The sequence below is a fragment of the Puccinia triticina genome, chromosome 4A (assembly GCF_026914185.1).
Source record: "Puccinia triticina chromosome 4A, complete sequence".
NCBI lineage: Eukaryota > Fungi > Basidiomycota > Pucciniomycetes > Pucciniales > Pucciniaceae > Puccinia > Puccinia triticina.
Window position 1 is genome coordinate 6760119 of NC_070561.1, and position 23826 is coordinate 6783944.

Sequence of the window (23826 nt, forward strand, 5' to 3'; positions counted from 1 at the left end):
GCGCAAGAAATCCCGGCGGGATTTTTTGCGACTAGCAACAGCTAACTCGGAACAACGAATTCGCGAAACTACGCTGATCACACCTAACCGCTAGACCTTTGCCAAAGGGCGGGATTTTCGTCGAGAATTTTTTTTTATTTGCTAAGACTGCCAAGAGCATGAGTAATATAACTAACAGTATCTCCAACTTGGCAGCAGTACCGGCGACGGGAGACAGATCGCAGGCATTAACGGCCCCCAGGGCAAGATTCAAAGGGACGACGAGGAGAAGTCACACTTGGTCGTTGTCGAAGGCTCCGGAAGGAGGAAAGGGAACGAAAGGGGAACGGCGGAAGGGACAGAATACTTGTGGAAGTTGTAGGAGAGGGAAGAGGCGAACGGGTCCAGCGGTCCAGCGCTGGGAACGGGTAAGCACTTTGTTGCATAGGTCGAAGCGGATAGAACAAGAGGGGAAATGAGACTGTGATATCTGCGGCGCTTGCACCGTTTAGCAGATAATCCAGTAGGAGTAGACAACATTGGGGGTACGGAGGCGAATAGAATGAGAAAGGAAAAGGAAATGAGACTGCGATATCTGTGGCGCTTACACCGTTTAGCAGATAATCCAGTAGGAGTAGATGGGATTGCGGGTACAAAGCAGGAAGGAGGAAGGAGATTAGACGTACAAGAGGCGGTGCTGGAAATTTAGGTTGGAGATAAGGATAGCGGGGGAAGCGGAAGGACGTATGGCTCAGGCGGATCGTTTTATCAGATTGTGTGGGGCCAGGGGGAACAACGGTTGACGGGAGCATCAATCAACCGAACATCAATCGACCAAACGGGGAAACTCATCAACCACAAAAGGTAAACCCTTAGACCCCTTCGCTAGTCACGCGCAAGCTCCAACCTACCGACATCCCTCCCCAACCTCAATCATCTAACCCAACTTCTCATTGATCCCGGGCATCTCCACCTCCAGCAACCAACCACGTAGGGCCCAGTACATCACTATAAGCTAGGACCTGATACGACAAACAGGACCGGGAAGACGGCGGCGCGCAGGGCGGAAGCAGGAGCGGCAGCGGTAGCAATGAACAGAGGGGAGGAGGACACGGCGTGGGAGGGGGAACGGAGGAGGAAGGGCGGGCAGAAGGTCCAATAGAAGGGAAATATTGGTTGGCGGGTTTTTAATCCCCATGATTATTGGGGTCATTGTTAGACATCATCTGTGTAGTGACTGTCTTCTAAGGGGCCTTAGTTGAATCAATCAATTGGCTGCTGTTTTGGCAGGTAACCCATAACAGACCAGCGAGATCAAAGGAGGTCGGAGAGAAGAGGAAGCTAAGGGATATGGAAACTTGAAGCTGATTGGGAATTGATTGTAAATAATTAAACCCCTTCCGGAAACTGTGTTGTCGGCCTTGAGGGCAGAAGGAGACGGGGGTTATACTTGTGGATATCTTCTTGTTTCTCACCTCACTGCACTTGATTAAGGGACCAGGAAACTGGTTATTGATGACTAGCATAGTCCTGGTGAAATTCAGGAGATCAGAAAAGACCACAAGCAACATATAGCGCAGCAAAATGATGGCTCACTTGCTAAAGCCATCTGGTGCACCGACGGTATTTCTTTCACAACCAAGTCAAGGAGATCAAAAAAAAAAAAAATCAGTATTTAGGTCGTTAGGTACTCGTGAAGCTCATAGATATATATCCGCACCAAACTCACTCACGTAACGTGGAAGTTGTAATTCCGGGTCTGGCGCGTGGCCGCGAATTTGAAGTCGTGCGAAGACAGATAAAGCTCAGGATGATTGAACTGGACCAACCCAACGTTTGAGCAAAGAAAGAAAAAGAATGCTAAGCAGAAGTTGAACCATATCAACGACCTTGACGGGACCATATTTTCGAGAGGAAATATATTAGGCCCTGATACGGCAGACTGTTCCTTTATAGTTGATAAAAACTTTCAAACAATGTTGAGGTGATGGTGGTCTTGGGAAGATATTCAGGGCGAATAGGTGGGGTCTACCAGTATCCAGCTCAATATTTTCGAGAGAAAGGAACGTTTTGGGAATCAAAAACTAGGAAACAGAGACGATGACCGGCAAAAATATCATAGGTTGTTGAGATCTGTGATCGCTATATAGCTCTTTTAAGCGTTACAATGGTTCAAAGCCTCCCTAGTCTCCTTCTCTGAATCTTTCAAATGCTGTTCGCAGACACCAAGAACATGCTGATATTTATTAGGGACACAGACTATGCGGTAAAAGATGCGAAGCTTGATGTCATAAGTCCACCCTGGTCATCACACCCGTGTTTACACCGAAAGGAAGACTCCAAGCCCGCCAGCACAATGATCAAAAACAGGTGTAATAAAATAAGCGTTGGAAAGTTTGGTACAACATGCTGGTGCGATGCAGGCTATTGCCGGGACCGGAAAGCTAAAGAAACTATAAGGTTTCAATCTTTAGCATGGAGTTCCACAAGTATTCCAAATATGGAGATTCAACTTTTCAGGAGTCTGCACCGCACGCGCGTCGGGTGTCGCAATCACGATGCCGTTACATCAAATCCGCCCGCGTTGTGCTGATCCAGGCCCCAGGGTCACAGCCTTTCGGTGCAGTAAGTCTAGTTTAGGCCCGGGGAGGGGGGAAGTAGGATCCAGGTCTTGTGGACACCCCGCCGACGGAGGCAAGAAGGTGTTGATGACACAATTTGAGGCACTCAATGTTTAGATGGATTGATGACAACCTCATCGTGAAGCAACATAGATCTTTGACGCTCATTTTTGACTTTGTTAAGAGATCCAATGCGCTAGGAGTAAGACTAACAAGGAGAATATGAGCCGTTCCTCGAAGAGCAGAACTAAGCGGATCATACAAGTTCAATACTCCCTAGAGCTAGGGGGCACAGTTTTCATACAGAGAAGTAGAGTTCATCGCGGGACGCCTGAGCCATGTGGCCTATATTCTCTTGGGGAAGGAAAATGATCTCTTGGCTAGTATTAGTACTAGTAACGGTAGCAGTCTGTTTAGGACTCTTAATGCTGCTGAAATTGGGAGCGCGGCCCGGGAAAAACTTCATAGTTTGGGCCGATAATATAAAAACAGTGTGGATTAGGTTTCTCTAGATTGTTAGGAATGCAATCTATCAAGCAGGATGGAGGAGAGGAGGCCGGAATGGCTCCTTAATTACGCCAGGCAGCCAGGAGTTGTGGGTCTGAGCAGGCTCCAGGCCACCTGGAGTAACGGGTCGGGCTCAGACCTTTTTTGGTGTAGTACTCCTCACGAGGAGGGCTTCAGATCTCACTAAGAGAGAAGCCCCCCTGATCATTCTCTCTTAGTTACTCCCACCCCCCCCCTCACAAGGAAGGGGAAAGGGAGGAAACAAATGAGAAGAGAAGGAGGAGACTCCTTTTCCCACACTCAGGATGACTTGGGGAGTTAGTGGACAAACTCCCGGGCCATCCTAGGCAAGGAGACGCGCAATGAAGCGCCTTGCTGAACTGAGAACAAACTTGCTGAGAAACCTTATAAGGGTCTCAGCACACAAAGTGAGACGCAACGGGAGCAAGTAATTGGATGGAAAGGCGCGACTATGGCGAACAACATGTGGGTCGCCGAGGAACATATTCCGCTCTTAGTTAAGTCGTCTTTAGATTCTTTTATGCTATTACATGAGAAACATTTTGGCGCTAAGGCAAAGAGAAAGAGTAAGAAGGCAAAGAAGGCGGCGGGAGGATTGCAGGTACAAGGTCAGGCCAATTTGTAACATTTTCTTTGTTACTGATAATCATGCAAAGATGAAGCTGATTAATGATTGGAGAATGGTCCTTATTATGCTAAGAACCACTAACATCTTTTACAAGTTTTTTCCTTTCTTTAATTGTGAAGCTTTTATCTGAGGGTCTGAGTGTATTGTTATAAACCCGGTTGTCTTTCATTCCGTTGTTTCCTCTTTTCTTTATAAGACGAAAAGTCTTTGAGGATGGTGGGCACGTTAGATCACAAGCTTCTACGGAGCGGTGAGCTAAGGGCACAACAGACAAACCTAAGGCGCAAAGCCGATACAAGCACGGTGAGTATAGTGACAAAGTTGATGAGTTAAAGAAACAGGATTGCGGGGACAAGATCGGGATTTAACTAGACAACTAGGTTTACTATATTACATGTGCTGCGGAGATGGTTTGCGACTATCACTAAAACATTACATGTTCAATACCCTCCCTCCTGACTTAGCTTCAAACCAACAATAGCTTCATCTTGAGGAAGTTGATCATTGATAGGTGCTTTATTTTGGCGAGAGACTTCGTTAAACCGTCGGCCGGCATTGATGCTGTGGATATGTAAGTGAGTGCGACCCAACCTTTTTCGACCGCTTCTTGAATGAAATGGTATTTTGTGTCGATGTGTTTGCTTTTTGGATGCGTGATTGGGTTGTTGGAAAGAGCGATTGCGGCTTGGTTGTTGCAAAGGATTGAGATTGGAAATGCCGAGCCTGAGTCGATTGACTGGAGGACCGAGTTGAGCCAAACCGATTCTTGGACTCCGGCGTAGAGAGATTGATACTCCGCTTCGGTTGTTGATGTTGCCACCGACGTTTGTTTCTTGGTCTTCCAAGATATAACTGAATCGCCCCACGTGACTAGGTAGCCCGAGTAAGAACGACGGGAGTCAGTGCAATTAGCCCAATCCGCGTCGCAGTAAACCTTGAGCTTCTTATCACTGCCACCGATCCAAAGAGACAGAGATTTGGTTGAGGAAAGATACCGGAGGAGGTGTTTGAAGGCGTTCCAGTGCTTGATGCCTGGTCGTTCCAGATGTTGCAAAAGCTGCGACACTGCAAATGAAATGTCAGGTTGTGTTGAGCAGGAGATGTAGTTGACAGATCCTACAGCCCTTCGATAGTTGATTCCTAGCGCTTTGAACGCGTTGACTTCTTTGGTTGTGGCTGCAGTCAAGCGAGTGTTGGGAACAAACGGGGTGGCAGCTGATCTAGCATGAAGGTGATCATATTCCTTGAGAATCTCCTCAATGTGGCGTTCTTGAGAGAGCATTAGATGATCGGAGTGTTGGGTGATTTTCATACCGAGAAGAGAGGTGACTGGACCCAAGTCGTCCATGAGAAAACGAGCTTTGGTGAGTTTTTTGAAACGCTCGACATTGTGACTGATGATCGCCATATTGTCAACGTAGATGTGAACAAGACATTTCCAGCCAGGAACCTGAGATATGAACAGGCATGGATCCGCAATGGAAGGAGCGAAGTTGATTGAAGTAAAAATTTTGTTAAGCTCGGTGTACCAAACGCGAGGGGCCTGTTTCAAACCATAGATTGATTTTTTGAGTTTGAGACAGTGACCTGGTGGAACGTTCATACCCGAAGAACAGCGAAGATAGATTACATCATCGAGATTCCCATTAAGAAAGGCATTCCTAACATCCATTTGATGAATGTCCATTCCTTCATTGACACCAATAGTGAGAGCGACTTGTAGAGCTGATGGCCGACCTGTGGGAGCGTAAGTTTCGTTGTAGTCAACCCCTTCTTGCTGAGCGCTACCCTGAGCGCATAGGCGAGCCTTGAATTTGACCAGATTACCGCTTGCGTTGTATTTCTTCCGAAAAATCCAAATTGTGCCTAAAAGTGATTGGCAGTCAGGAGTTGGGACAACTTCCCAGACATTGAGACGAGCCATTGCCTCTAGTTCAACCTGAACAGCAGCTCTCCATTCCTCGGCATCCGGAGATAAGAGAGCTTCACGATAAGTGTGAGGAATTGGATGCGAAGTTGTATTGTTCAAGGCAGCCATAGCTATTGATAGATCGCGAGGGAAGTCAAGGGAAGCAATATGAGCGCGCCGTTTGGTGGTGATGATGTTAGAGGAGTCAATGTCTGAGGATATGTTTCAGGGGGGGGAATTGCGGCGGGGATATATCCAAAGCCAGGCCAAGGGCGGGATGATGAGACTGCGGGCAAAGGAGCCTGCTGCGGACCCTCAGGTAACGGTGCTTGCTCCTCAGGAATGTTGTCCGGAGAATCATGAAACTCAGCATCACCGGATGTATCGGATTCTGGTGTTTCGACCGGATTAGGAGCGGATTTGGGTGCATCTTCCGGAATAAGATCCTCATCAAACCCAAATTCAGTATTGGAGTTACCGGCAAAGGAGCCAGGGGAGATTCCTGGATAAGTAGTCTCGTCAAACATGACATTGTGACTATACTCAACCCGGCCCCCTGCAGTAAGTATCCTCCAGTTTTGGATACCCTGCCAATAACCAACTAAGACGCCTCTTTTAGATGTGTCTCCAAATTTTCCTTGCCTTCGTTCCTTCGGAATGTTGACATACGCTCGGCAACCAAAGGTTCTTAGTCTTGAGTAGTTGAACTTGTGACCAAACCACAGCTTGTAGGGAGTGGACCATTTCAAACAACGCATGGGTGTGATGTTCTCGTAGAACACTGCAGTATTCACTGCCTCGCCCCAAATTGATGAGGGCAAGTTGGCTTGCTTGAGAAGTGATTGAGCCTTTTCGCTAGTGGTTTGGTTGCCTCTTTCAGCAATTGAATTTTGCTGAGGGGTGTAGGGTGCGGTGATGTGATGAATGATACCCTTATCTTTGATGAACTCTTCAAATTCGTGAGAACAGAATTCTCCTCCTCCGTCTGTGACCACGTTCCTCACTTTGGCAGAATGGAAGTTCTCTACTTCTTTAACATAGTGATTGAATTTTTCAAAAGCTTGAGATTTAGACAATAGTATATACACGTGTTTAAAGGACGAGTAGGCATCTGTGATTTTAAAGTAGTAAAGTCCGCCTCCAACGGTGGGTGGGGATATTTTACCGCTGAGATCCATGTATATGAAGTGAAGTAGACCCTGAGGTTTGGGAAGAGTACCCAAAAACGGAAGACAATGAGATTTGGAAATCCTGCACGAATCGCAAGAAAGAGTTGAGAATTCAATTCCAAACATGATCTTTAACGCTTCGGAGCTGGGATGACCTGCTCGCCTGTGTAGTAGAGCAGCGTCAGTTGAAGATGCTTTGAGGGACCTGAGAGGAATTGACTGACCAGAAGGATTGACTAGCGTCGCTTTGATTGAGAAGATTTGACCTTCCACCGTTCCATCAAATACCTTGGAATTCAATGATTGATCCATGACCGAGAAGTCGTCGGTGCCACGGCGAATCAGATCACAGTTAGATACGAAGAGACGTCCAAAGCTGACTAGTGCATGCGACAATTGAGGGACATGAAGAGCTTTGAACCAATGATCGTTTCCGTCGGTGTTCTTCAATTTGATCAAACCCAACCCTATGATTGGTAGACTCTTGCCATTGGCTATTGAAACCGACGAAGTGAACGGAGCATAATTGAAAAAGAACTTCTTTTTGGGAAACATGTGATCTGAGCAGCTGCTGTCAACAAAGATGGGTTTAGCTGAAGAGAGACTTGAGAAAGCAACATGAGACGATCGACAATGATACGCCTTCGCATCTTCCGGCACGTTGAAAATGGCAGCGTTTGCTTTCTTCTTTGCTTGTTGCCTCTTCTTCTTGTTGGCTGCTTCAAACTCAGGATGAAGTTGGTAACACCGGGCTTCAGAGTGACGAGTTTTTGGATTGTGAACTCCGTTCTCGCAGAACGGGACGCTGACGTTCATGGCTGATTCGGTCTTGACGACAGGATGAGTCAAGTCGTCCTGAGTGTCGAGTATCTTAGAGTCAAGCTGGGTGCGAACGATTTCGAGGGTGAGTGGTTGTTTGGTGAAGATGATATCCTTTGTGTTGTTGTATGACGAAGGAATCTTGCTCATGATAATCTCAGCTAGATGATTCTCGTTCACGGTTGGTTCCTCAGGTTTAGGAACGCAAATGGTCATACCGACTGCTCGCATGTTGGCTACACCGGTGTCAACGGCCACCAAGTACTGGCCGAGATTGTTGCCAAACGGAATCTTCAGAAAATTTTGGTAGACTTTTGATTGGTTTTGAGTGGTCTTTGCTTCAAAATGATTGCAAAGCAAAGTCCAAAGTTCGTGAGGCTGTTGTTGGTTGGTGTCGGTGACGAACCGACCTTGGTTATCGGATCCCATGTAGCGAACCAGTATGCCAGCGGCCATGTGTTTTCAATCAGTCCAAAGATCCAACTGTTCGGGTTTTGCTTTTGACGCCTTGTCCTTGGTAAGGTACGCGGAACATTGTTTCTTGGCGCAATAGGAATGAACAACCGCCTTCCAGTCTTTGAAGTTGGAATTGGACAGGACCGGGAGATTCAATTTGTCAGACATGACAGTGTCTCGCGAGGTTTGATAGATGAGTTTTGTGATTTGAATTCCAGTAGCTATGCGCTATCTGGGCTCATAACCTATAAGACGAAAAGTCTTTGAGGATGGTGGGCACGTTAGATCACAAGCTTCTACGGAGCGGTGAGCTAAGGGCACGACAGACAAACCTTTGAGGATGGTGGGCACGTTAGATCACAAGCTTCTACGGAGCGGTGAGCTAAGGGCACGACAGACAAACCTAAGAGAGTGGGTAGGAATGAGAACGTGAGAAACATTGATGAGAAGATAAGAGACAGACCTAAGGCGCAAAGCCGATACAAGCACGGTGAGTATAGTGACAAAATTGATGAGTTAAAGAAACAGGATTGCGGGGACAAGATTGGGATTTAACTAGACAACTAGGTTTACTATATTACATGTGCTGCGGAGATGGTTTGCGACTATCACTAAAACATTACATGTTCAATATTCTTTTTCCTCATCGCAATATTCTTTGTTCTTTGTTATCATTATCATTCGGTTGTGTAATCTCAGCTTTTATCAAAACCTCCTTTCAAGAGTCTATTATTTGCTCCGAAGATAGACTACCTATAATACATCTGAAAATAGGCGACGGGTTCTCTTGAATTTCGTTCATAGCCACTTAAGAAGTAAGAGTATTAGGTGGGCCCTCACAAAAAGTCTGCAAGGGGTCGGGATACAGAACGATGCTGGTGTCTGGGACCGTGTGACTGTTCGAGAAAAGGAGCCCAATGGAGAACAAGGTCCGTGGAAGAGGGCAGGTTTTGTTTGTTGGTTGGTGGGCCCTCTGGTCCGGACGGTATTGTCTGGCGGGCTTTTCTAGTCTGCCACGTACAATAGCCACTTCAGACAGACAAAAGACGACGGGTTGTCAGTCAGTGAAATTTGCGGGAAAACGTGGAGATGGTGTGTGGAGGAAGGGGGAAGGGACGGACCCGTTGATCAAGAGATCAGTGCCCGTAGTGAACGAAGACGCGTCGCTGGCCAAATACAACGCGGCCCCGTTCAAGTCCGAAACATGGCCCATTCGTCCCACAGGTCTAGACCACCGCAGCGTGATTTTAACAAAAGTTCAGAACATCGGCCCGTCAAGTGGAAAGAAATGATTGTATTACTGACGTGCTTTCAAACCACACTTTCTTCAAGAGGGGACTGTTGCGAAACATAAAACGTCAGCAAGTTTGGACGTCGAAAGAGGAGCAAGAGACGCGGGGCGAGACTGACTCGAATTTCTCAATCAGCAGGGTGTTCATGTACCCCGGCGAGATGGAGTTACAGCGGATCTTGTGGGGCGCCCATTCCCTGCACAGAGACGAGAGAAGATGTGAGCCAGAGAAGCTGGTGGGGCCTGGACGATGGGACGTACGCAGCGAGGGATTTCATCAGATGGATGATGCCCGCTTTGCTTGCGTTATCTGAAGCAGCCCGGACGGAATCAAGTCAATCCCTCTGCTTTGTAAGCGGAGCATAGGGGGACAGAGGCTGGCACAAAAAGATTCGGGAAATCTTGTTGCAAGGCATGTTTTTCTTTCATGCAGACATTTCCAATTGACGCGAATTGATTAGGGAGATGGGTACATTTAGAGAAGGATTATGCGTAGAAGACGGGATTTAAGGAGATACAACAAAGATGGCAAGATGATACACATATAGAACATGAAAATTAAGGGATTTCGTTGGTTTATCGTATAGCGGGAGATTAGGCCTGAAACACAAGGTGCGCAGCGTGTGTCAATATTGGCATCCCACGAAGAAGTTGCACTAGGCAGAGACGAAGGAAGCAGAGATGACGAACCGAGTGATCATGAGTGTGGTGTTGGGCGTCCGAAGCGTCCTTCTTGAACAGCCCGCCGCCGAGATAAGGATAGCCCATTCCCCAGGAGCCGTAGGGACTAAGCAAGCCGTAGGTGAGAAGCGGGCTCATGCCGAACAGGCCCAAGCTGTCCAGCCCCAGCCCCAGGCCCATGTCGTACCCGCCGCAGAATCCGGCGAGCATGCCGTAGCACTTCGAGTCCGATAGGCCTTTGCCGGCTTGGGCAGCGACGTCCGCCCGCGGAGCTAGAACCGGTGAGGATGCGACAGTCTGGAGGAGGGCCAGGAGACAAGCAAATGAGAAGATGAATTGCATGGTGGGCTTGGTGGGTTTGGAGGTGGGTAGAACGGTTTTGGTTGCGGAGGTGGATGATGAGTGGAGTCGAGTGTATGGATCTGTGGGTGATGAGAGGAGGCGACTGGGAGCCCAGCGAGCTTCCTTTATATAGCTTTCTGGCCATGCTTGACGAGTCCCTTCCCACTAGGATTCCATATCCCGGGTTTCTCCAAGATCAACCGCCCGGCCAGATTTCCTTTCCACGCCGCGACTGAGTGGAATTTCTCACACAGGGAGTGTGTGAAGGAGACAGGGCTCTGTCCTGCTGTTATTGATTCGGTATGTATATCGGTGTGATGTCGACACTAGATGTCTTCGCGGGACCAATCGGATCCATCGGCGGCGGCCGGCTTCTCATCCCGTCCATGAACGCCACAAGTTGAGGGACACTCCATTCGCCACCGCTCTACGGATCATGTTCCCTCAATTCCACGAGCCCGAAGCGGGTTCGTGTGGACATTGGTGCAAGCTTGAGACTGCAAAGGTCAACTGAACAGCGCGCTTTTATCGGCGCGGCCGGCTCTCAAGAACAAAACCACCAGGAGATTCCGCCCTTATGGCTAGTTGGTACACAGGGCACATGGGAAATTCTTCCACTCGCACAGTAAGGAACTGTGAACCATACTCCTTCAGAAGGGCTTCATGAGCTGAAGGTGGTGTGTGATCCCGGCGGCAGGCCGATGGCGGTGAGCGGGCAAATATGGCAGCCAAAAGCTATATAAAGGGAAGCTTGATGGGCTCCCAGTCGCCTCCTCTCATCATCCACAGATCCATACACTAGACTCCACCCATAATCCACCTCCGCAACCAAAACCGTCTTACCCACCTCCAAACCCACGAAACCCACCATGCAGTGCATCTTCTCATTTGCTTGTCTCCTGGCCCTCCTCCAGACCGTCGCATCCACCCCGGTTGTTTCTCCGCGGGCGGACGTCGCTGCCCAAGCCGGCAAAGGCCAATCGGACTCGAAGTGCTACGGCATGCTTGCAGCCGGATTCTGCGGCGGGTACGACATGGGCCTGGGGCTTGGGCTGGGACTGGACAGCTTGGGCCTGTTCGGGATGAGCCCGCTGGCCAACTACGGCTTGCTTAGTCCCTACGGCTCCTGGGGAATGGGCTATCCTTATCTCGGCAGCGGGCTGTTCAAGAAGGACGCTTCGGACGCCCAGCACAACGCTCATGATCACTCGGTTCGTCGTCCCCTCATCTTTTCTCTCTGCCTCGACCATTGCAGTGGGATGCGAATATTGACACACGCTGCATCCCTTTCCGTCCATCAGGCCTAATCTCCCGCTATAATTGACACACGCCGCCCACCTTTTTTTTCAGGCCTAATCTTAAACCGCTGTACGATAAATCACCAAAATCACTAAATTTTCATGTTCTATATCTGTATCATCAGGCCCTCTTTGTAGTAATCTCCTTAGATCCCGTCATCCTCACATAATTCTGTGCTTGAGAACTCAACTAAACACCATATTTCCTAATCAGATCCCAATTGTCAATGTCTTTGTGGCAAAAAAGTGTTGATTGCAATCCGCTTTCTGCATTCTTTTCTATTAGTCTCCACGGTGCTCAAAAGACATATCCTGGGCCATCGTCGAGCGTGGACCAGCGGGGCCATTCCCGCTTCTACAGCGGCGGCCATCAGCCGCCATCCGGAGCTGCTGCTGCTGTCACCGCCGCCTCCACATCTGCCGCAACATGCAGGACCCCCGCCACCGTCTACACCGTGAGATGGGAGCCAGCATGTGTACAGTGCCCCCCATGACTTCTCAACTACCCCTACAGGGGTGTTCCAAGTTTTGAAGATTTTTTTTCCAAAAATTCTTTCAAAAGTGGGCTGATGCTGGGCTCTTTTTGGCCCATTTTTTGATGCAAATGTCACATTTCACCAACCAGACCTGGTAATATGCATGATAATAGTCCAAAGTCAATGGAATCTCACTGGACCCACTGCCAAGAGAATAATGAAGAAATATTCTTCACATTGCCACATTCCAAAGAGTGTACTGATGGATATGGCAATCATCAATAACTAAGGAGGTACATATTTACATCAATACCTACACCTGTAGTATGTATGTACATAGATAATTTAGTCTCTAGTCTCTAAATACATAATAAATATTCTATAAGTCCATAGTACATGTCTGTTACCACATACTATGGTCTTGAAACCAGCTGTTCCAAATTTTGCATCTGAAAAAAATGAAACTTCTTTTTGAGGCATTGCACAGACTTCAGAGTTATATTTTTGAGTTCTCCTACGCCTGTAGGGCTCAAAAATGTATAGTTTACATGTGATACATGTCTGGTGACTTTGAACACATTGTTCAAAGTTCAATTTTTTTTTGCAGGTGCGGGGTAGTTGAGAAGTCGTGGGGGGCACTGTATCAGCCATCTTTTAAGACCCCTGCATCCTCATCACACATGTGCTTGAGCCTGTATCTTCACAAGCAGTGTGCAATCATCATTGGATCCTACGCCTGTACCATCCATCCATGTTTTGTGTATCCTCCTGCATCGGCAAATGGCAATTTGGGACGGGGCCTTGCCACTGTCTTTGAGAATAAGCTTCATTAACCTCATCTATGCATATAAATATGCTTATGCGTGAAACACAGAGAAAGGAAAAAGAAAAACAGGCAACACAAAAGACTGCAAGGGGTCGAGATACAGAATGATGCTGGTGTCTGGGACCGTGTGACTGTTCAAGAAAAGGAGCCCAATGGAGAACAAGGTCCGTGGAAGAGGGCAGGTTTTTTTTGTTGGTTGTTGGGCCCTCTGGTCCGGACGGTATTGTCTGGCGGGCTTTTCTATAAAAAGATAGGAGCAACTGAAATGTTTGATTACTTGTCAGATGCGCTAAGTACATGATTTGAATCTAAATTAAAGCTATTTAATTGTTAAGATTCAAGTACCTGAAAGCAGACAGAGATCTTCCTGAGTTTTTCTAGGGTGAAGATAGGGAGAATAGAGCAGTGGTTGTTGGTCTTGGAGCCAGGTCATTAATGAAAAGATCTTCAACTGCACCTGCATCAGTGTTTGTTTGTTTCTTCTCTTTGTCTGTTAGGGCTCACAAAGATACAACGCGGCTATCATATGATCTTTGTTTTGTCTTGCCAGAGTCCTCCTGCGGTTTCCTGCGCTGCAGTTCAACCGGGCATCTTAGCTTGTATGTCTAGTAGCTAGGTCTGGTCTGTATGTCTGGCTAAGGTGCTTACGAGATGCTTTAGCTTCCGTGATTCTAGTGAGCAGCTTGTCTTGAGGTTTTGGTCCAAATCGTTCTGCTAGGGTTCTGCGGTTGAACGATTCTAGGTCAGTCTTTTTTACAAGCCTTCCATTATCTAGTCTCTTGTACTTACGAGTTTCTTGGTGCTAAGTGCTTCTCTGTTCTAGGTTCTACCAATGGCGTTGCGGCTGATCATCTGGCTTCTGTAATCGTGGCAATAAAATTAAGCTCTGCGTCTGGGTTAGTTCTGGACTTCAAAAGGGGCTTACCTTTCTTAGCAGCTGGGGCTGGGTCTAACCGCGCGAGCTTCCTCGGGGGTTGCTGCGGGTCTGGGTCTGGGTTTGGCTCTGGGCCTGATCCTGGATTCCTACATTCTAGTCTACCACGTACAATAGCCACTTGAGACAGAAAAAAGACGACGGGTTGTCAGTCAGTGAATTCTGCGGGAAAACGTGGAGATGGTGTGTGAAGGAAGTCTTAGACTCTGGGATGCCGGTGAATAGAAAACAGAAGAGAGTGTAATTTCGTCGTCAACAAAGAAATGAGAAAGAAAGAAACAATGAAGATGGAAAACATCACAGTGCTTACCTGGGATGCCGGTGAATAGAAAACAGAAGAGAGTGAGGAAAAGAAGAGATCACCGGCACCTAGGGGAAGAGTCTCTTAGAGTAACTGAGAAACAGGATATAAGAATACTCTAAATACATATGCTAATACTAAGATATAACCGTATACCATAACAGGAAGGGGGAAGGGACGGACCCGTTGATCAAGAGATCAGTGCCCATAGTGAACAAAGAAGTGTGGCTGGCCAAATACAACGCGGCCCCGTTCAAGTCCAAAACATGGCCCATTTGTCCCACTGGTCTAGACCACCGCAGCAACATTTTGACAAAAATTCAGAACATTGGCCCGTCAAGTGGAAAGAAATGATTGTATTACTGACGTGCTTTCAAACCACACTTTCTTCAAGAGGGGACTGTTGCGAAACAAAAAACGTCAGCAAGTTTGGATGTTGAACAAGGAGCAAGAGACGCGGGGCAAGACTGACTTGAATTTCTCGATCAGCAGGGTGTTCATGTACCCCGGCGAGATGGAGTTACAGCGGATCTTGTGGGGCGCCCATTCCCTGCACAGAGACGAGAGAAGCTGGTGAGGCCTAGACAAAGGGACGTACGCAGCGAGGGATTTCATCAGATGGATGATGCCTGCTTTGCTTGCGTTATCTGAAGCAGCCCGGACGGAATCAAGTCAATCCCTCTGTTTTGTAAGCGGAGCATAGGGGGACGGAGGCTGGCACAAAAAGATTTGGGAAATCTTGTTGCAAGTGTGGCGTTACAGGCCAGAGAAGGGCTTATGGGGTTACTGCGGCAAGGCGGGCGAGTGTTTGGATCCGCTCAACTGTACTCATCATCTGATTAGGTTTAAGCTGTTGTATCTAGTCTGATTGTTGTAACGGCTTCGCTTCTCTTTCTAATTCACTCATCCGTTTTTGTCTCTCTCCTCACGCACCCAAATAGGTGCATAAGTCGTCCCGTTTCTCATTTCTCTTTCGTCTCGGCCTCCCGTCATCGGCCTTCTAGCTCACAGCTGCTACTTGGTGTCTCACAGGTTATGAGCCCAGCCTTTTAAGAGCTTTTAGGTCCGTAGGAGTTACGAACAAGCAGAAATTTGAACAACTATACTTGGCACTGTGGCAGACTTAGTCAACAAAGATTCTATCTCCATTGCTCCGGATCTGAACAACACCCACCTGGCGGACTCTCCATCTGAGCTGGAAGACAAAACCCCTCTCGCATCAAGCCGCCAATCCTTTCAATCCGTCGATTCTGAATCTGAATCAAAAATTGGAAATCTCCTTGTCCCTTCTTCTCCACCTCTCCTCAAATCCTCCGCTCCCATCATGTCCTCAATCAACACCTCCAATATCAAGCTCGTCACTGAAAAGCTGGACAAAGAAAATTTCTCCAGCTGGCGATGGGCGATTGTTACCCCACTTGGATACAAAGGCCTGGACAATTACATCCTCATCGACCAGACCGACAAAATGAAGAAGAAGCCGGATTATCAGCTTCATAATAAAATGACCACAATTTTATCCGGATGCACATGACAACTGCCAATCTGGAACGCTTTGTCACCAGTCTCACCGACTACGATGCAAAGAAATTATGGGACGCCATTGAAGCCCACTTCATGGCCAAAACCATGGAAAATGCTGCTACCGCCATGGACAAATACTTCGATATACATTTCGATGAAGCTGACATGGAAAAATCAATAGCCGAGATCCAACATTCCTATCGACATCTCTGCGAGGTTGGCGCCAAGAAGTTTGGAAAAGAGGGTCTCACGGCAATGGCTGTAGTTTTTGCTCTCTGTAAACTCCCTCCAGCCTTCAACACCTTCAGGACTCTCCAGTTTAAGGAGTTCAAAGAAGACGAGGAGATAGAGATGGAACCTTTTCTCAGCGCCCTTGAGATGGAAGTCCGCCGAATGAGGGACTCCCAACAAGAACTCATCTCGGCTGCAACTGCCCTGGCAGTGTCTCAACTCCAACAATCAGGCGAGACCTCCAAGAAAAAAGGGAAGAAAATTCAGTGCACCGGGGGAAAGCATAATCCGAACGCCGCCCATCCCGAGTCCGATTGTTTTCATCTGCACAAGGACAAAGCCATAGCCTATCATCAGGCGGCTATTGACCGGATGACAAAATCTCTCCCGAAAGCAAACCTTGGGGCCAAGTCGGACTTCCAGGACGCCATCATCCTTGACAGTGGAGCCTCTGGTCACTATCTCAAGGATCGGTCCTACTTCTCAAGTCTCTCCAGCACTGCGGCCTCCGTCTTTGGGGCCAATGGGGCTGCCATTCCTATTGTTGGATTTGGCCCAGCAACCATCCAAACGGCGATCAGGCCTCTCAATCTCTCCATGGCGTACTATGCGCCTAAACTATCCAACTCACTCATCTCGCTTACCCACCACGTCCGTCTGGGATATTCCTTAGTTCCTGCCGCTCGGGGCACCCGTTTTGAATGTTGTCAAGGCTCTGAGGTAATCTTTGCTGGGACTACCGGGGAAAATGTACTGTTAATCAACATGAACCCCTTGAAAGCCCTGTCCGTGTCCTCATTCTCTCCGCTTGACCTTCACCAAGCGCTTGGTCATCCGAGTCTGGCATATCTGAACAAAGCATATCCCGATCTTCACATCAAGGCCTTGGAATGTGATGTCTGCGACCGGGCCAAGATGCATCGACAGCCGTTCGGTGGCTCCTTTCCCACCTTCTCTCAACCGCTCGAATGCATTCATATGGATCTATGCGGTCCAATTGCCCCCACTTCTCGGGGAGGAAATCGCTATTTCCTCAAGATCATCAATGGCTTTACCAAGTATCGATTTATCTACCAAATGAAGTGTAAGTCCGATACCTTTCAATTCTTTCAAGTCTTTCTCAATCAGGCCGAAACTTATCTCAGCCGTAAATTGAAATTGGTAGTCTCCGATAATGGAGGCAAATTTTGTAACCTGAAGTTCAGTTCCTTCTTTACCGAACGCGGTATCCAGCACCTCACCTTGGCCCCCTATACTCCTCAGCAAAATCCCATGGCTGAGAAGGGTAACCGAACTATTATTGAGAAGACGCGGGCGCTTCTGATGACCTGCGGTCTGCCCCTTGAATGGTGGGGCAAGGCGGTCACACTTTTGGTATTCCTCAAAAATCAATCCCCAGACAGCTCCATTGGCTTCGCTTCCCCGTACAAGAAGTGGCATGGAACAAAGCCCAATCTCAAGTCATTAGTTCCGTTCGGCTGTAGGGCCGTGCTATTCGAGGAGCGTAAATGGAGGGACTTGAAGTTCTCCCCCTCAGGAGTTGAGGCGGTGTTCGTCGGCTACGACGGTCATCATCAGTCGTTCAAGGTGTGGGTGCCTCAGACCAACAAAATGGTTGTCTCGCATCATGTGAAGTTTTTCCCGACGGTGTTTCCCTGCCTTTCTTCTGCCAACTCTCTCCTTGACCCACCGACGCTCTTCGACTTCGGCGAGCCGGGTGGGGAGATCCTGGATTCCCCGGTGGTCAGTCTCAAGGTGTCGGGTGGTCCTGAGTCCGACCCCCAGCCGCCTGCTCCTCTTCCACTGGCTCCGGTTCCTCTCGATCGGCCTCCTATCCCACCCCAGTCATCGGGTGATTTGATTCCTCCAGCTCTGGCCCCATCGTCTGAAGAGCAGGCCAGTCCCTCTGTGCCAGCTACGCCGGCCCCTGGGGTGAAGGGTTATGCCTACGTCCCTCACTACGATATTGCGCCAAAGAATATTTCTTCGGACATCGACGAGAGCAATATAGTCTCGGGATCTAGGCGTCACCGAGCTCTGGTCATTGTCGAAGAACCCTCTTCGCTTTCGGACCCGAAAACCTACGGGGAGATCCTAGGAAGGATCGATGAGAACGAATAGCTGATGGCCGTTGAAGTTGAGCCAAACAACATCAAGCGGCATGAGGTGTGGGTCGTGGCTCCCAAGGTCCCTGGCTGTAGGGAATTGGACACAACTTGGGTCTTCAAACAAAAATTCGACGCGAACGGCGAGCTCCTGAAATACAAGGCTCGCCTGTGTGTCCGAGGTTTCTGGCAAGTCGAAGGCGTAAATTACAACCGGACGTTTGCACCAACCGGGAGGACAGCCACGCTGAGGCTTATGTTTGGTATAGTGGCGACGCTTGGCTGGGACATCCAGCAGATGGATGTGAAATGTGCATTCCTCAACGGCATTCCTGAGGAGGAAATCTTTATCAAGGTCCCAGAGGGTTTGGGGGTTGAACTTCCGCCAGGTCATGGCTTAAAGCTCCAAAAGTCTCTGTACGGCTTGAAGCAGAGTCCCCGCTGCTGGTATACTGCCCTCAAGGATTTCTTTAGTTCAGTCAACTTCGCTCCAGCGCTGGTGGATCCTTGCTTGTTCTGCCATCAAGATGCTTCGAAGCCATGCTTATTAAGTTTCACACAACTAAGAGCAGAGCCGCTTGGTACTGAGAGATATAAGAGTAAGAAGAAGTCTTCAAGTGCCGCTATGCAGCTGAGTGAATCCACGGATTCTGTAGGCTAACAAGATTTGGCTCAGGGATCTTGTAAGTCAAGAGTCGCCTATTCGGGCTGATAGAGAAGAACCGCAGTTGTCTGTTGCAATGCGTATAGACAACTGTCAGGCTAGGGTCATGGATGACTAGAGCTCAACAGCGATGGACTCACCTCCGTGGTTGGGACTGGAGATCCTATTGCTGAGGCTTGAACCTGGTCGGTCTGGTCTGGCGTTGGATGTCGAAGTGCTGCACAAGCAAACAGAGGCTCTAGTCAGCTCCAACGATCCTAGCTGAGGCTATCCCAACAGACGCACTTACCTGGTAGGTTGTTTGTCTTGTTTGGGTTGCTTGGGCCCTTCGTCGGTTGCTGACGTGGCTAGAAGGTTTGGAGCGGAGGAAATAGCTTTAGCACATTCCTTCCGCCTGAGGGCGGCATGCATATTGCATGCGCCTGAAGGTCGTGCCGGCTCACCTTGATCCCCTGTAGGGTTAGGTTTAGCTGCCTTGCGCTTCCTCTGATTTGGGGATGTACCCAAATCCTGACAATGCTTTGTGTTTGTTCACGTCGACGACCTGGTCATTATGGGTCCCAACGTTTTGTTTCTCAAGGAAAAGATCAAGCAACGATTCGAAATGGAAGACCTAGGGGACTGCCAGTATGTCCTGGGCATGTGAGTGGTACGGGACCGGGCCAACAGAACAATCACTCTAAGTCAAGATCGATACGCCCGCAAAATCCTGGAGGAATTCAAGATGCTAAATTGCAAGCCGGCTTCCACTCCGCTGCCCGGTAATTCCCTCACTTGCCCAGTCAAAGACGAGCCGGTTGACTCGGGCTTCAACTATTGACAAGGGGTGGGCCTACTGCAGTATCTGGTGCAGTGTACTCGTCCGGACTTGGCATTCGCGGTCAGCTACACCACGGGCTGTCGCAGACGTTTATTGGACATGTATATGGACATGTTTGCGGATGTCCAGCTCTGGCGCTGCAGGAAACATTGAGCTTAACTAAGCCTCTCCGAGGAGGCGCGAAGCGTCTCCGAAGGAGAGGCTTAGGACTAATGTCCCATATTTGGCCTGAGGCTGACGGGTTTTTTCAATGAAAATGTGTGATTTTGTGTTTACAACTCTCCTACAACTTGGTATCACCTCATAATCCAAATCCTAGTTGGCCATGTCTAGCCCTTGATCTCAGCTGTCTTGTACATGTTTTTTCAAGTAAATTCATCAAGAACTGGCCGCTCAGCAGCCATTCTTGTAAGGGCATTTTCTGAGCAATGTGACAGACCCGCCGGGCCATTTGCAGGTCAAGTACAGACACTTTCTCACGGTTTCAGCCTTGCAAGGCCTCGCAAGCCATTCTTTTACAGCAATTTTTTTTTCAAGGGATGGGGGTAGGTGTTGTGTTAAACACACCAGAATATGTAGAAAGAAAATCTGATTCTAATGATGCCAGAGGCTGTGAAGAAATCCAATGGGTATACGGTGATATGGGGGATATAAGGAATTTTTAGATGTTTGGCTGGGCAGCCTCAGGCCAAATATCGGACATTAGGCACAAGTCCCTCCCGCAAGCAGGAGGGTGCTCGCGCCCCGCGAGCACAGGGAGGGACTTGTGTTAAGTTCAAGGAAACATCCGCTGGATGCCACTTGCATTGCGCAATGGCGGACGTCCCGCCAGAATGCATCCGCTGGATGAAATGAAAACGTCCACCGGATATCAGCCACTATCACCAGGTTGGAAAAAAATGTAGGGAATCCATCTGTGACCTGGTGTATTCGCTCACTCGCGCTCATCGCGGGGGGCCACAGAGTTTGGTGGATAGGTGGGATCAGGCGCGGGGGGGGTGTAGGGGGGGCGAGGGGAAGGGCATGGCCTGAGTGGGGATCAAACACCAACCTGCTTCGCTGGGGTTCGCGCTCGCAGGTGGCAGTGAACAGTCTCCACAACCAGCTGCGACATCATGACTTTAACGCAGTCTCTAAACGCAATCTATATAGGGTCAAGTTTGCAACGGCAGACCCTCTTGCCACCCAACAGGCAGCTGAACATCTTGGACTGTCGAAATCTAGACAGTACAAGATGCAGCCATTGGAGACTTGTTCCAATGGTTGAATTGATAAATTCCTTTGGTCACTCCAGCTCGGGTGTCCAATGGATAGTGAGTTATGGTGTCCATCAGACACTCTTGATCAAGAGTGTCTGATGGACAGTGGTTTTTGGTGTCCATCGGACACTCTGGCTGGAGTGTCCATCGGACACTCTGGCTGGAGTGTCCATCGGACACTCTGGCTGGAGTGTCCGATGGATGCTGAGCTTTGTGGAACATCAAGATGTCCATCGGACACTCTCACTTGGGAGTGTCCGCTGGACAGTGTTTTTTGATGTCCAGTGGACATTTCCGAGTGCTGAGCATCACTTGGACGCTTCCAGAAGCGTCCAAGTGATGCTCAGTGCCCCTCGCGTCCGCTGGATGCCCTCTGGACATCCTCTGGACATATCTCAGTGAGAAACGTCCGCGGGATGCAGGGCATTTCCAGGAATGCGCCCCGTGGTGTACTTGTCCCAATTCCTGAACAATCCAAGGAAGACGCATCAGGGACAGCTTTTGTGTACCATGAGATACATTCAACACACAAAGGACTTTGGACTCACGCTGGGAAACGTTGGGGGCGAGTCCCAACAGCTAGTGGGCTACGCCAATGCTAGCTATGCTTCCGGCCTGAATGCAGCCTCGTTTGCCGGAAGTCTCCTTCAGCACAACGGAGTGTTTGGCTGGCGCTGCCAGAAACAGGACTTAGACGACGATGCGCCGTCTCTTTCTACTACTGAGGCGGAATATTGCGCTTGTTCTTCCACCGGTCAAGACCTCCGATGGGATGAACAGCTCCTTGAGCAAATTTATCCACTCATCAATGTGAAGCCGGCAAATGTTCAGCTTTTCTGCGACAATCAGGGCGCCTTGGCGCTACTCAAGGACTCGGTCTACCAACATTGTACAAGGTACGTCAATGTGCGACATCATTGGTTGCGCTTTCACATTGAAAAAGCAAAGAATTTTGGAGTTCACTATGTCCCAACTAACATCAATTATGCCGACTTCCTCACCAAGCCTCTGAATCCCAAGAAAACGCGCGCGGCACTCTCTCAGATCGTATTGGGGAACATCAAATCTAGTGATTCTTCCTGTGCCTAGTGAGCAGGGGGGGCTGTGGCGTTACAGGCCAGAGAAGGGCTTATGGGGTTACTGCGGCAAGGCGGGCGAGTGTTCGGATCTGCTCAACTGTATTCATCATCTGATTAGGTTTAAGCTGTTGTATCTAGTCTGATTGTTGTAACAGCTCCGCTTCTCTTTCTCATTCAATCATCTAAAATAATTTGGACAACTGAAAGTTTATTGCTAAGATCAGATTATAGTCCTAATTACAAGTTTAAGGGTTCAAGCAATAGCAGTGAGATGAACCTGAAAGCAGGGCTGGAAATGCCCTGGGTCTGTTCTGAGTGAGTGGGAGTATTGCGGGGATGTAAGGCTCTTACGACGGCTTTGCTAGTCGTGCGATCTACGGTACGAGCTTCATTTGGCCAGTCGACTGTAGTCTTGGCTTCAGTGGCTGTGCTCTCTGTTTCTTGTCTTTAGTTTTTTCTTTCTACTCACAAGTATGAACCGTGTCAACGTATCAACTTCGTGTTCTCTTGTCTGAAGAGTTCTGACGTGTCTTGCACTGATTGAACAAAGTTCATCACAGTTAGCTTGTCTTGGTTTGGACTCTATAAGAGCTGATCTTTACTTACGGGTAGCGGGAGCTTCCGATAGTCTGGCTAGGAGGTCTGTTTGGTTCTTGAGACCAAGTCGTTCCGCGAGAGTTCTGTGGAAAGAACACGATCAGGTCAGTCTTATTGCTAAGTCTACTTCCCGTTTAGTCTCGGGACGTACAAGGTTCTTGAGCTTGTCTGTTCTTGTCTTTGTGCTTCGACCTTCAAGGTTCTCGCTGTCTGTGCTTCTGTAATTGGCAAGGCGATACTTTGCGTTAGCTTTTGGCCGTGGTTAGGGCTTATGTCTGGACCGCAAAGGAGGGCTAACCTTTCTTTGCGGCTGGGCTTGGGCTTGCGCCTTTGTCTGGCCGCGCGAGCTTCCTGGACGGTTGCTGCGGGCTTTGGTCTGTATTCCTACATCATCCGTTTTTGTCTCTCTCCTCACGCACCCAAATAGGTGCATAAGTCGTCCCGTTTCTCATTTCTCTTTTGTCTTGGCCTCCCGTCATCGGCCTCCTAGCTCACAGCTGCTACTTGGTGTCTCACAGCAAGGCGTGTTTTTCTTTCATGCAGACATTTCCAATTGACGCGAATTGATTAGGAAGATGGGTACTTTTAGAGAAGGATTATGCGTAGAAGATGGGATCTAAGGAGATACAACAAAGATGGCAAGACGATACACGGTGAAAATTAAGTGATTCCGTTGATTTATTGTATAGCGGGAGATTAGGCCTGATAAAGAAAAGGTGCGCGGCGTGTGTCAGAATGGGCATCCCACAAGAAGGTTGCACAAGGCAGAGAGAGGAAAGAAGCAGAGATAACGAACCGAGTGGTCTTGAGTGTGGTGTTGGGCGTCCGAAGCGTCCTTCTTGAACAGCCCGCCGCCGAGATAAGGATAGCCCATTCCCCAGGAGCCGTAGGGACTAAGCAAGCCGTAGTTAGCCAGCGGGCTCATCCCAAACAGGCCGAAGCTATCCAGCCCAAGCCCCAGGCCCATGTCGTACCCGCCGCAGAATCCGGCTGCAAGCATGCCGTAGCACTTCGAGTCCGATTGGCCTTTGCCGGCTTGGGCAGCGACGTCCGCCCGCGGAGCTAGAACCGGTGTGGATGCGACGGTCTGGAGGAGGGCCAGGAGACAAGCGACTGAGAAGATGCACTGCATGGTGGGTTTCGTGGGTTTGAAGGTGGCGCGGTTTGTTTGCGGAGGTAAATGATGGGTGGAGTCAAGTGTATGGATCTGTGGGTGATGAGAGGAGGCGACTGGGAGCCCATCAAGCTTCCCTTTATATAGCTTTTGGCTGGCATATTTGCCCACTCGC

The 23826-nt window shown here is 48.9% G+C and overlaps 1 protein-coding gene across 1 annotated transcript in view; it reads right to left on the reverse strand.

The window, feature by feature from the left end:
* PtA15_4A740 (uncharacterized protein) overlaps positions 1 to 23826 on the reverse strand; it is a gene marked incomplete at both ends in the record, with an annotated part of 43443 nt that overhangs the window by 5575 nt on the left and 14042 nt on the right. The window contains 9 exons of the mRNA XM_053168655.1: positions 9131 to 9138; positions 9231 to 9335; positions 9415 to 9447; positions 9520 to 9597; positions 9662 to 9710; positions 12015 to 12076; positions 14442 to 14546; positions 14626 to 14658; positions 14731 to 14905. Of these exons, the coding sequence (XP_053019842.1) occupies positions 9131 to 9138; positions 9231 to 9335; positions 9415 to 9447; positions 9520 to 9597; positions 9662 to 9710; positions 12015 to 12076; positions 14442 to 14546; positions 14626 to 14658; positions 14731 to 14905 (648 nt within the window). The remainder of the gene's footprint in view (positions 1 to 9130; positions 9139 to 9230; positions 9336 to 9414; positions 9448 to 9519; positions 9598 to 9661; positions 9711 to 12014; positions 12077 to 14441; positions 14547 to 14625; positions 14659 to 14730; positions 14906 to 23826) is intronic.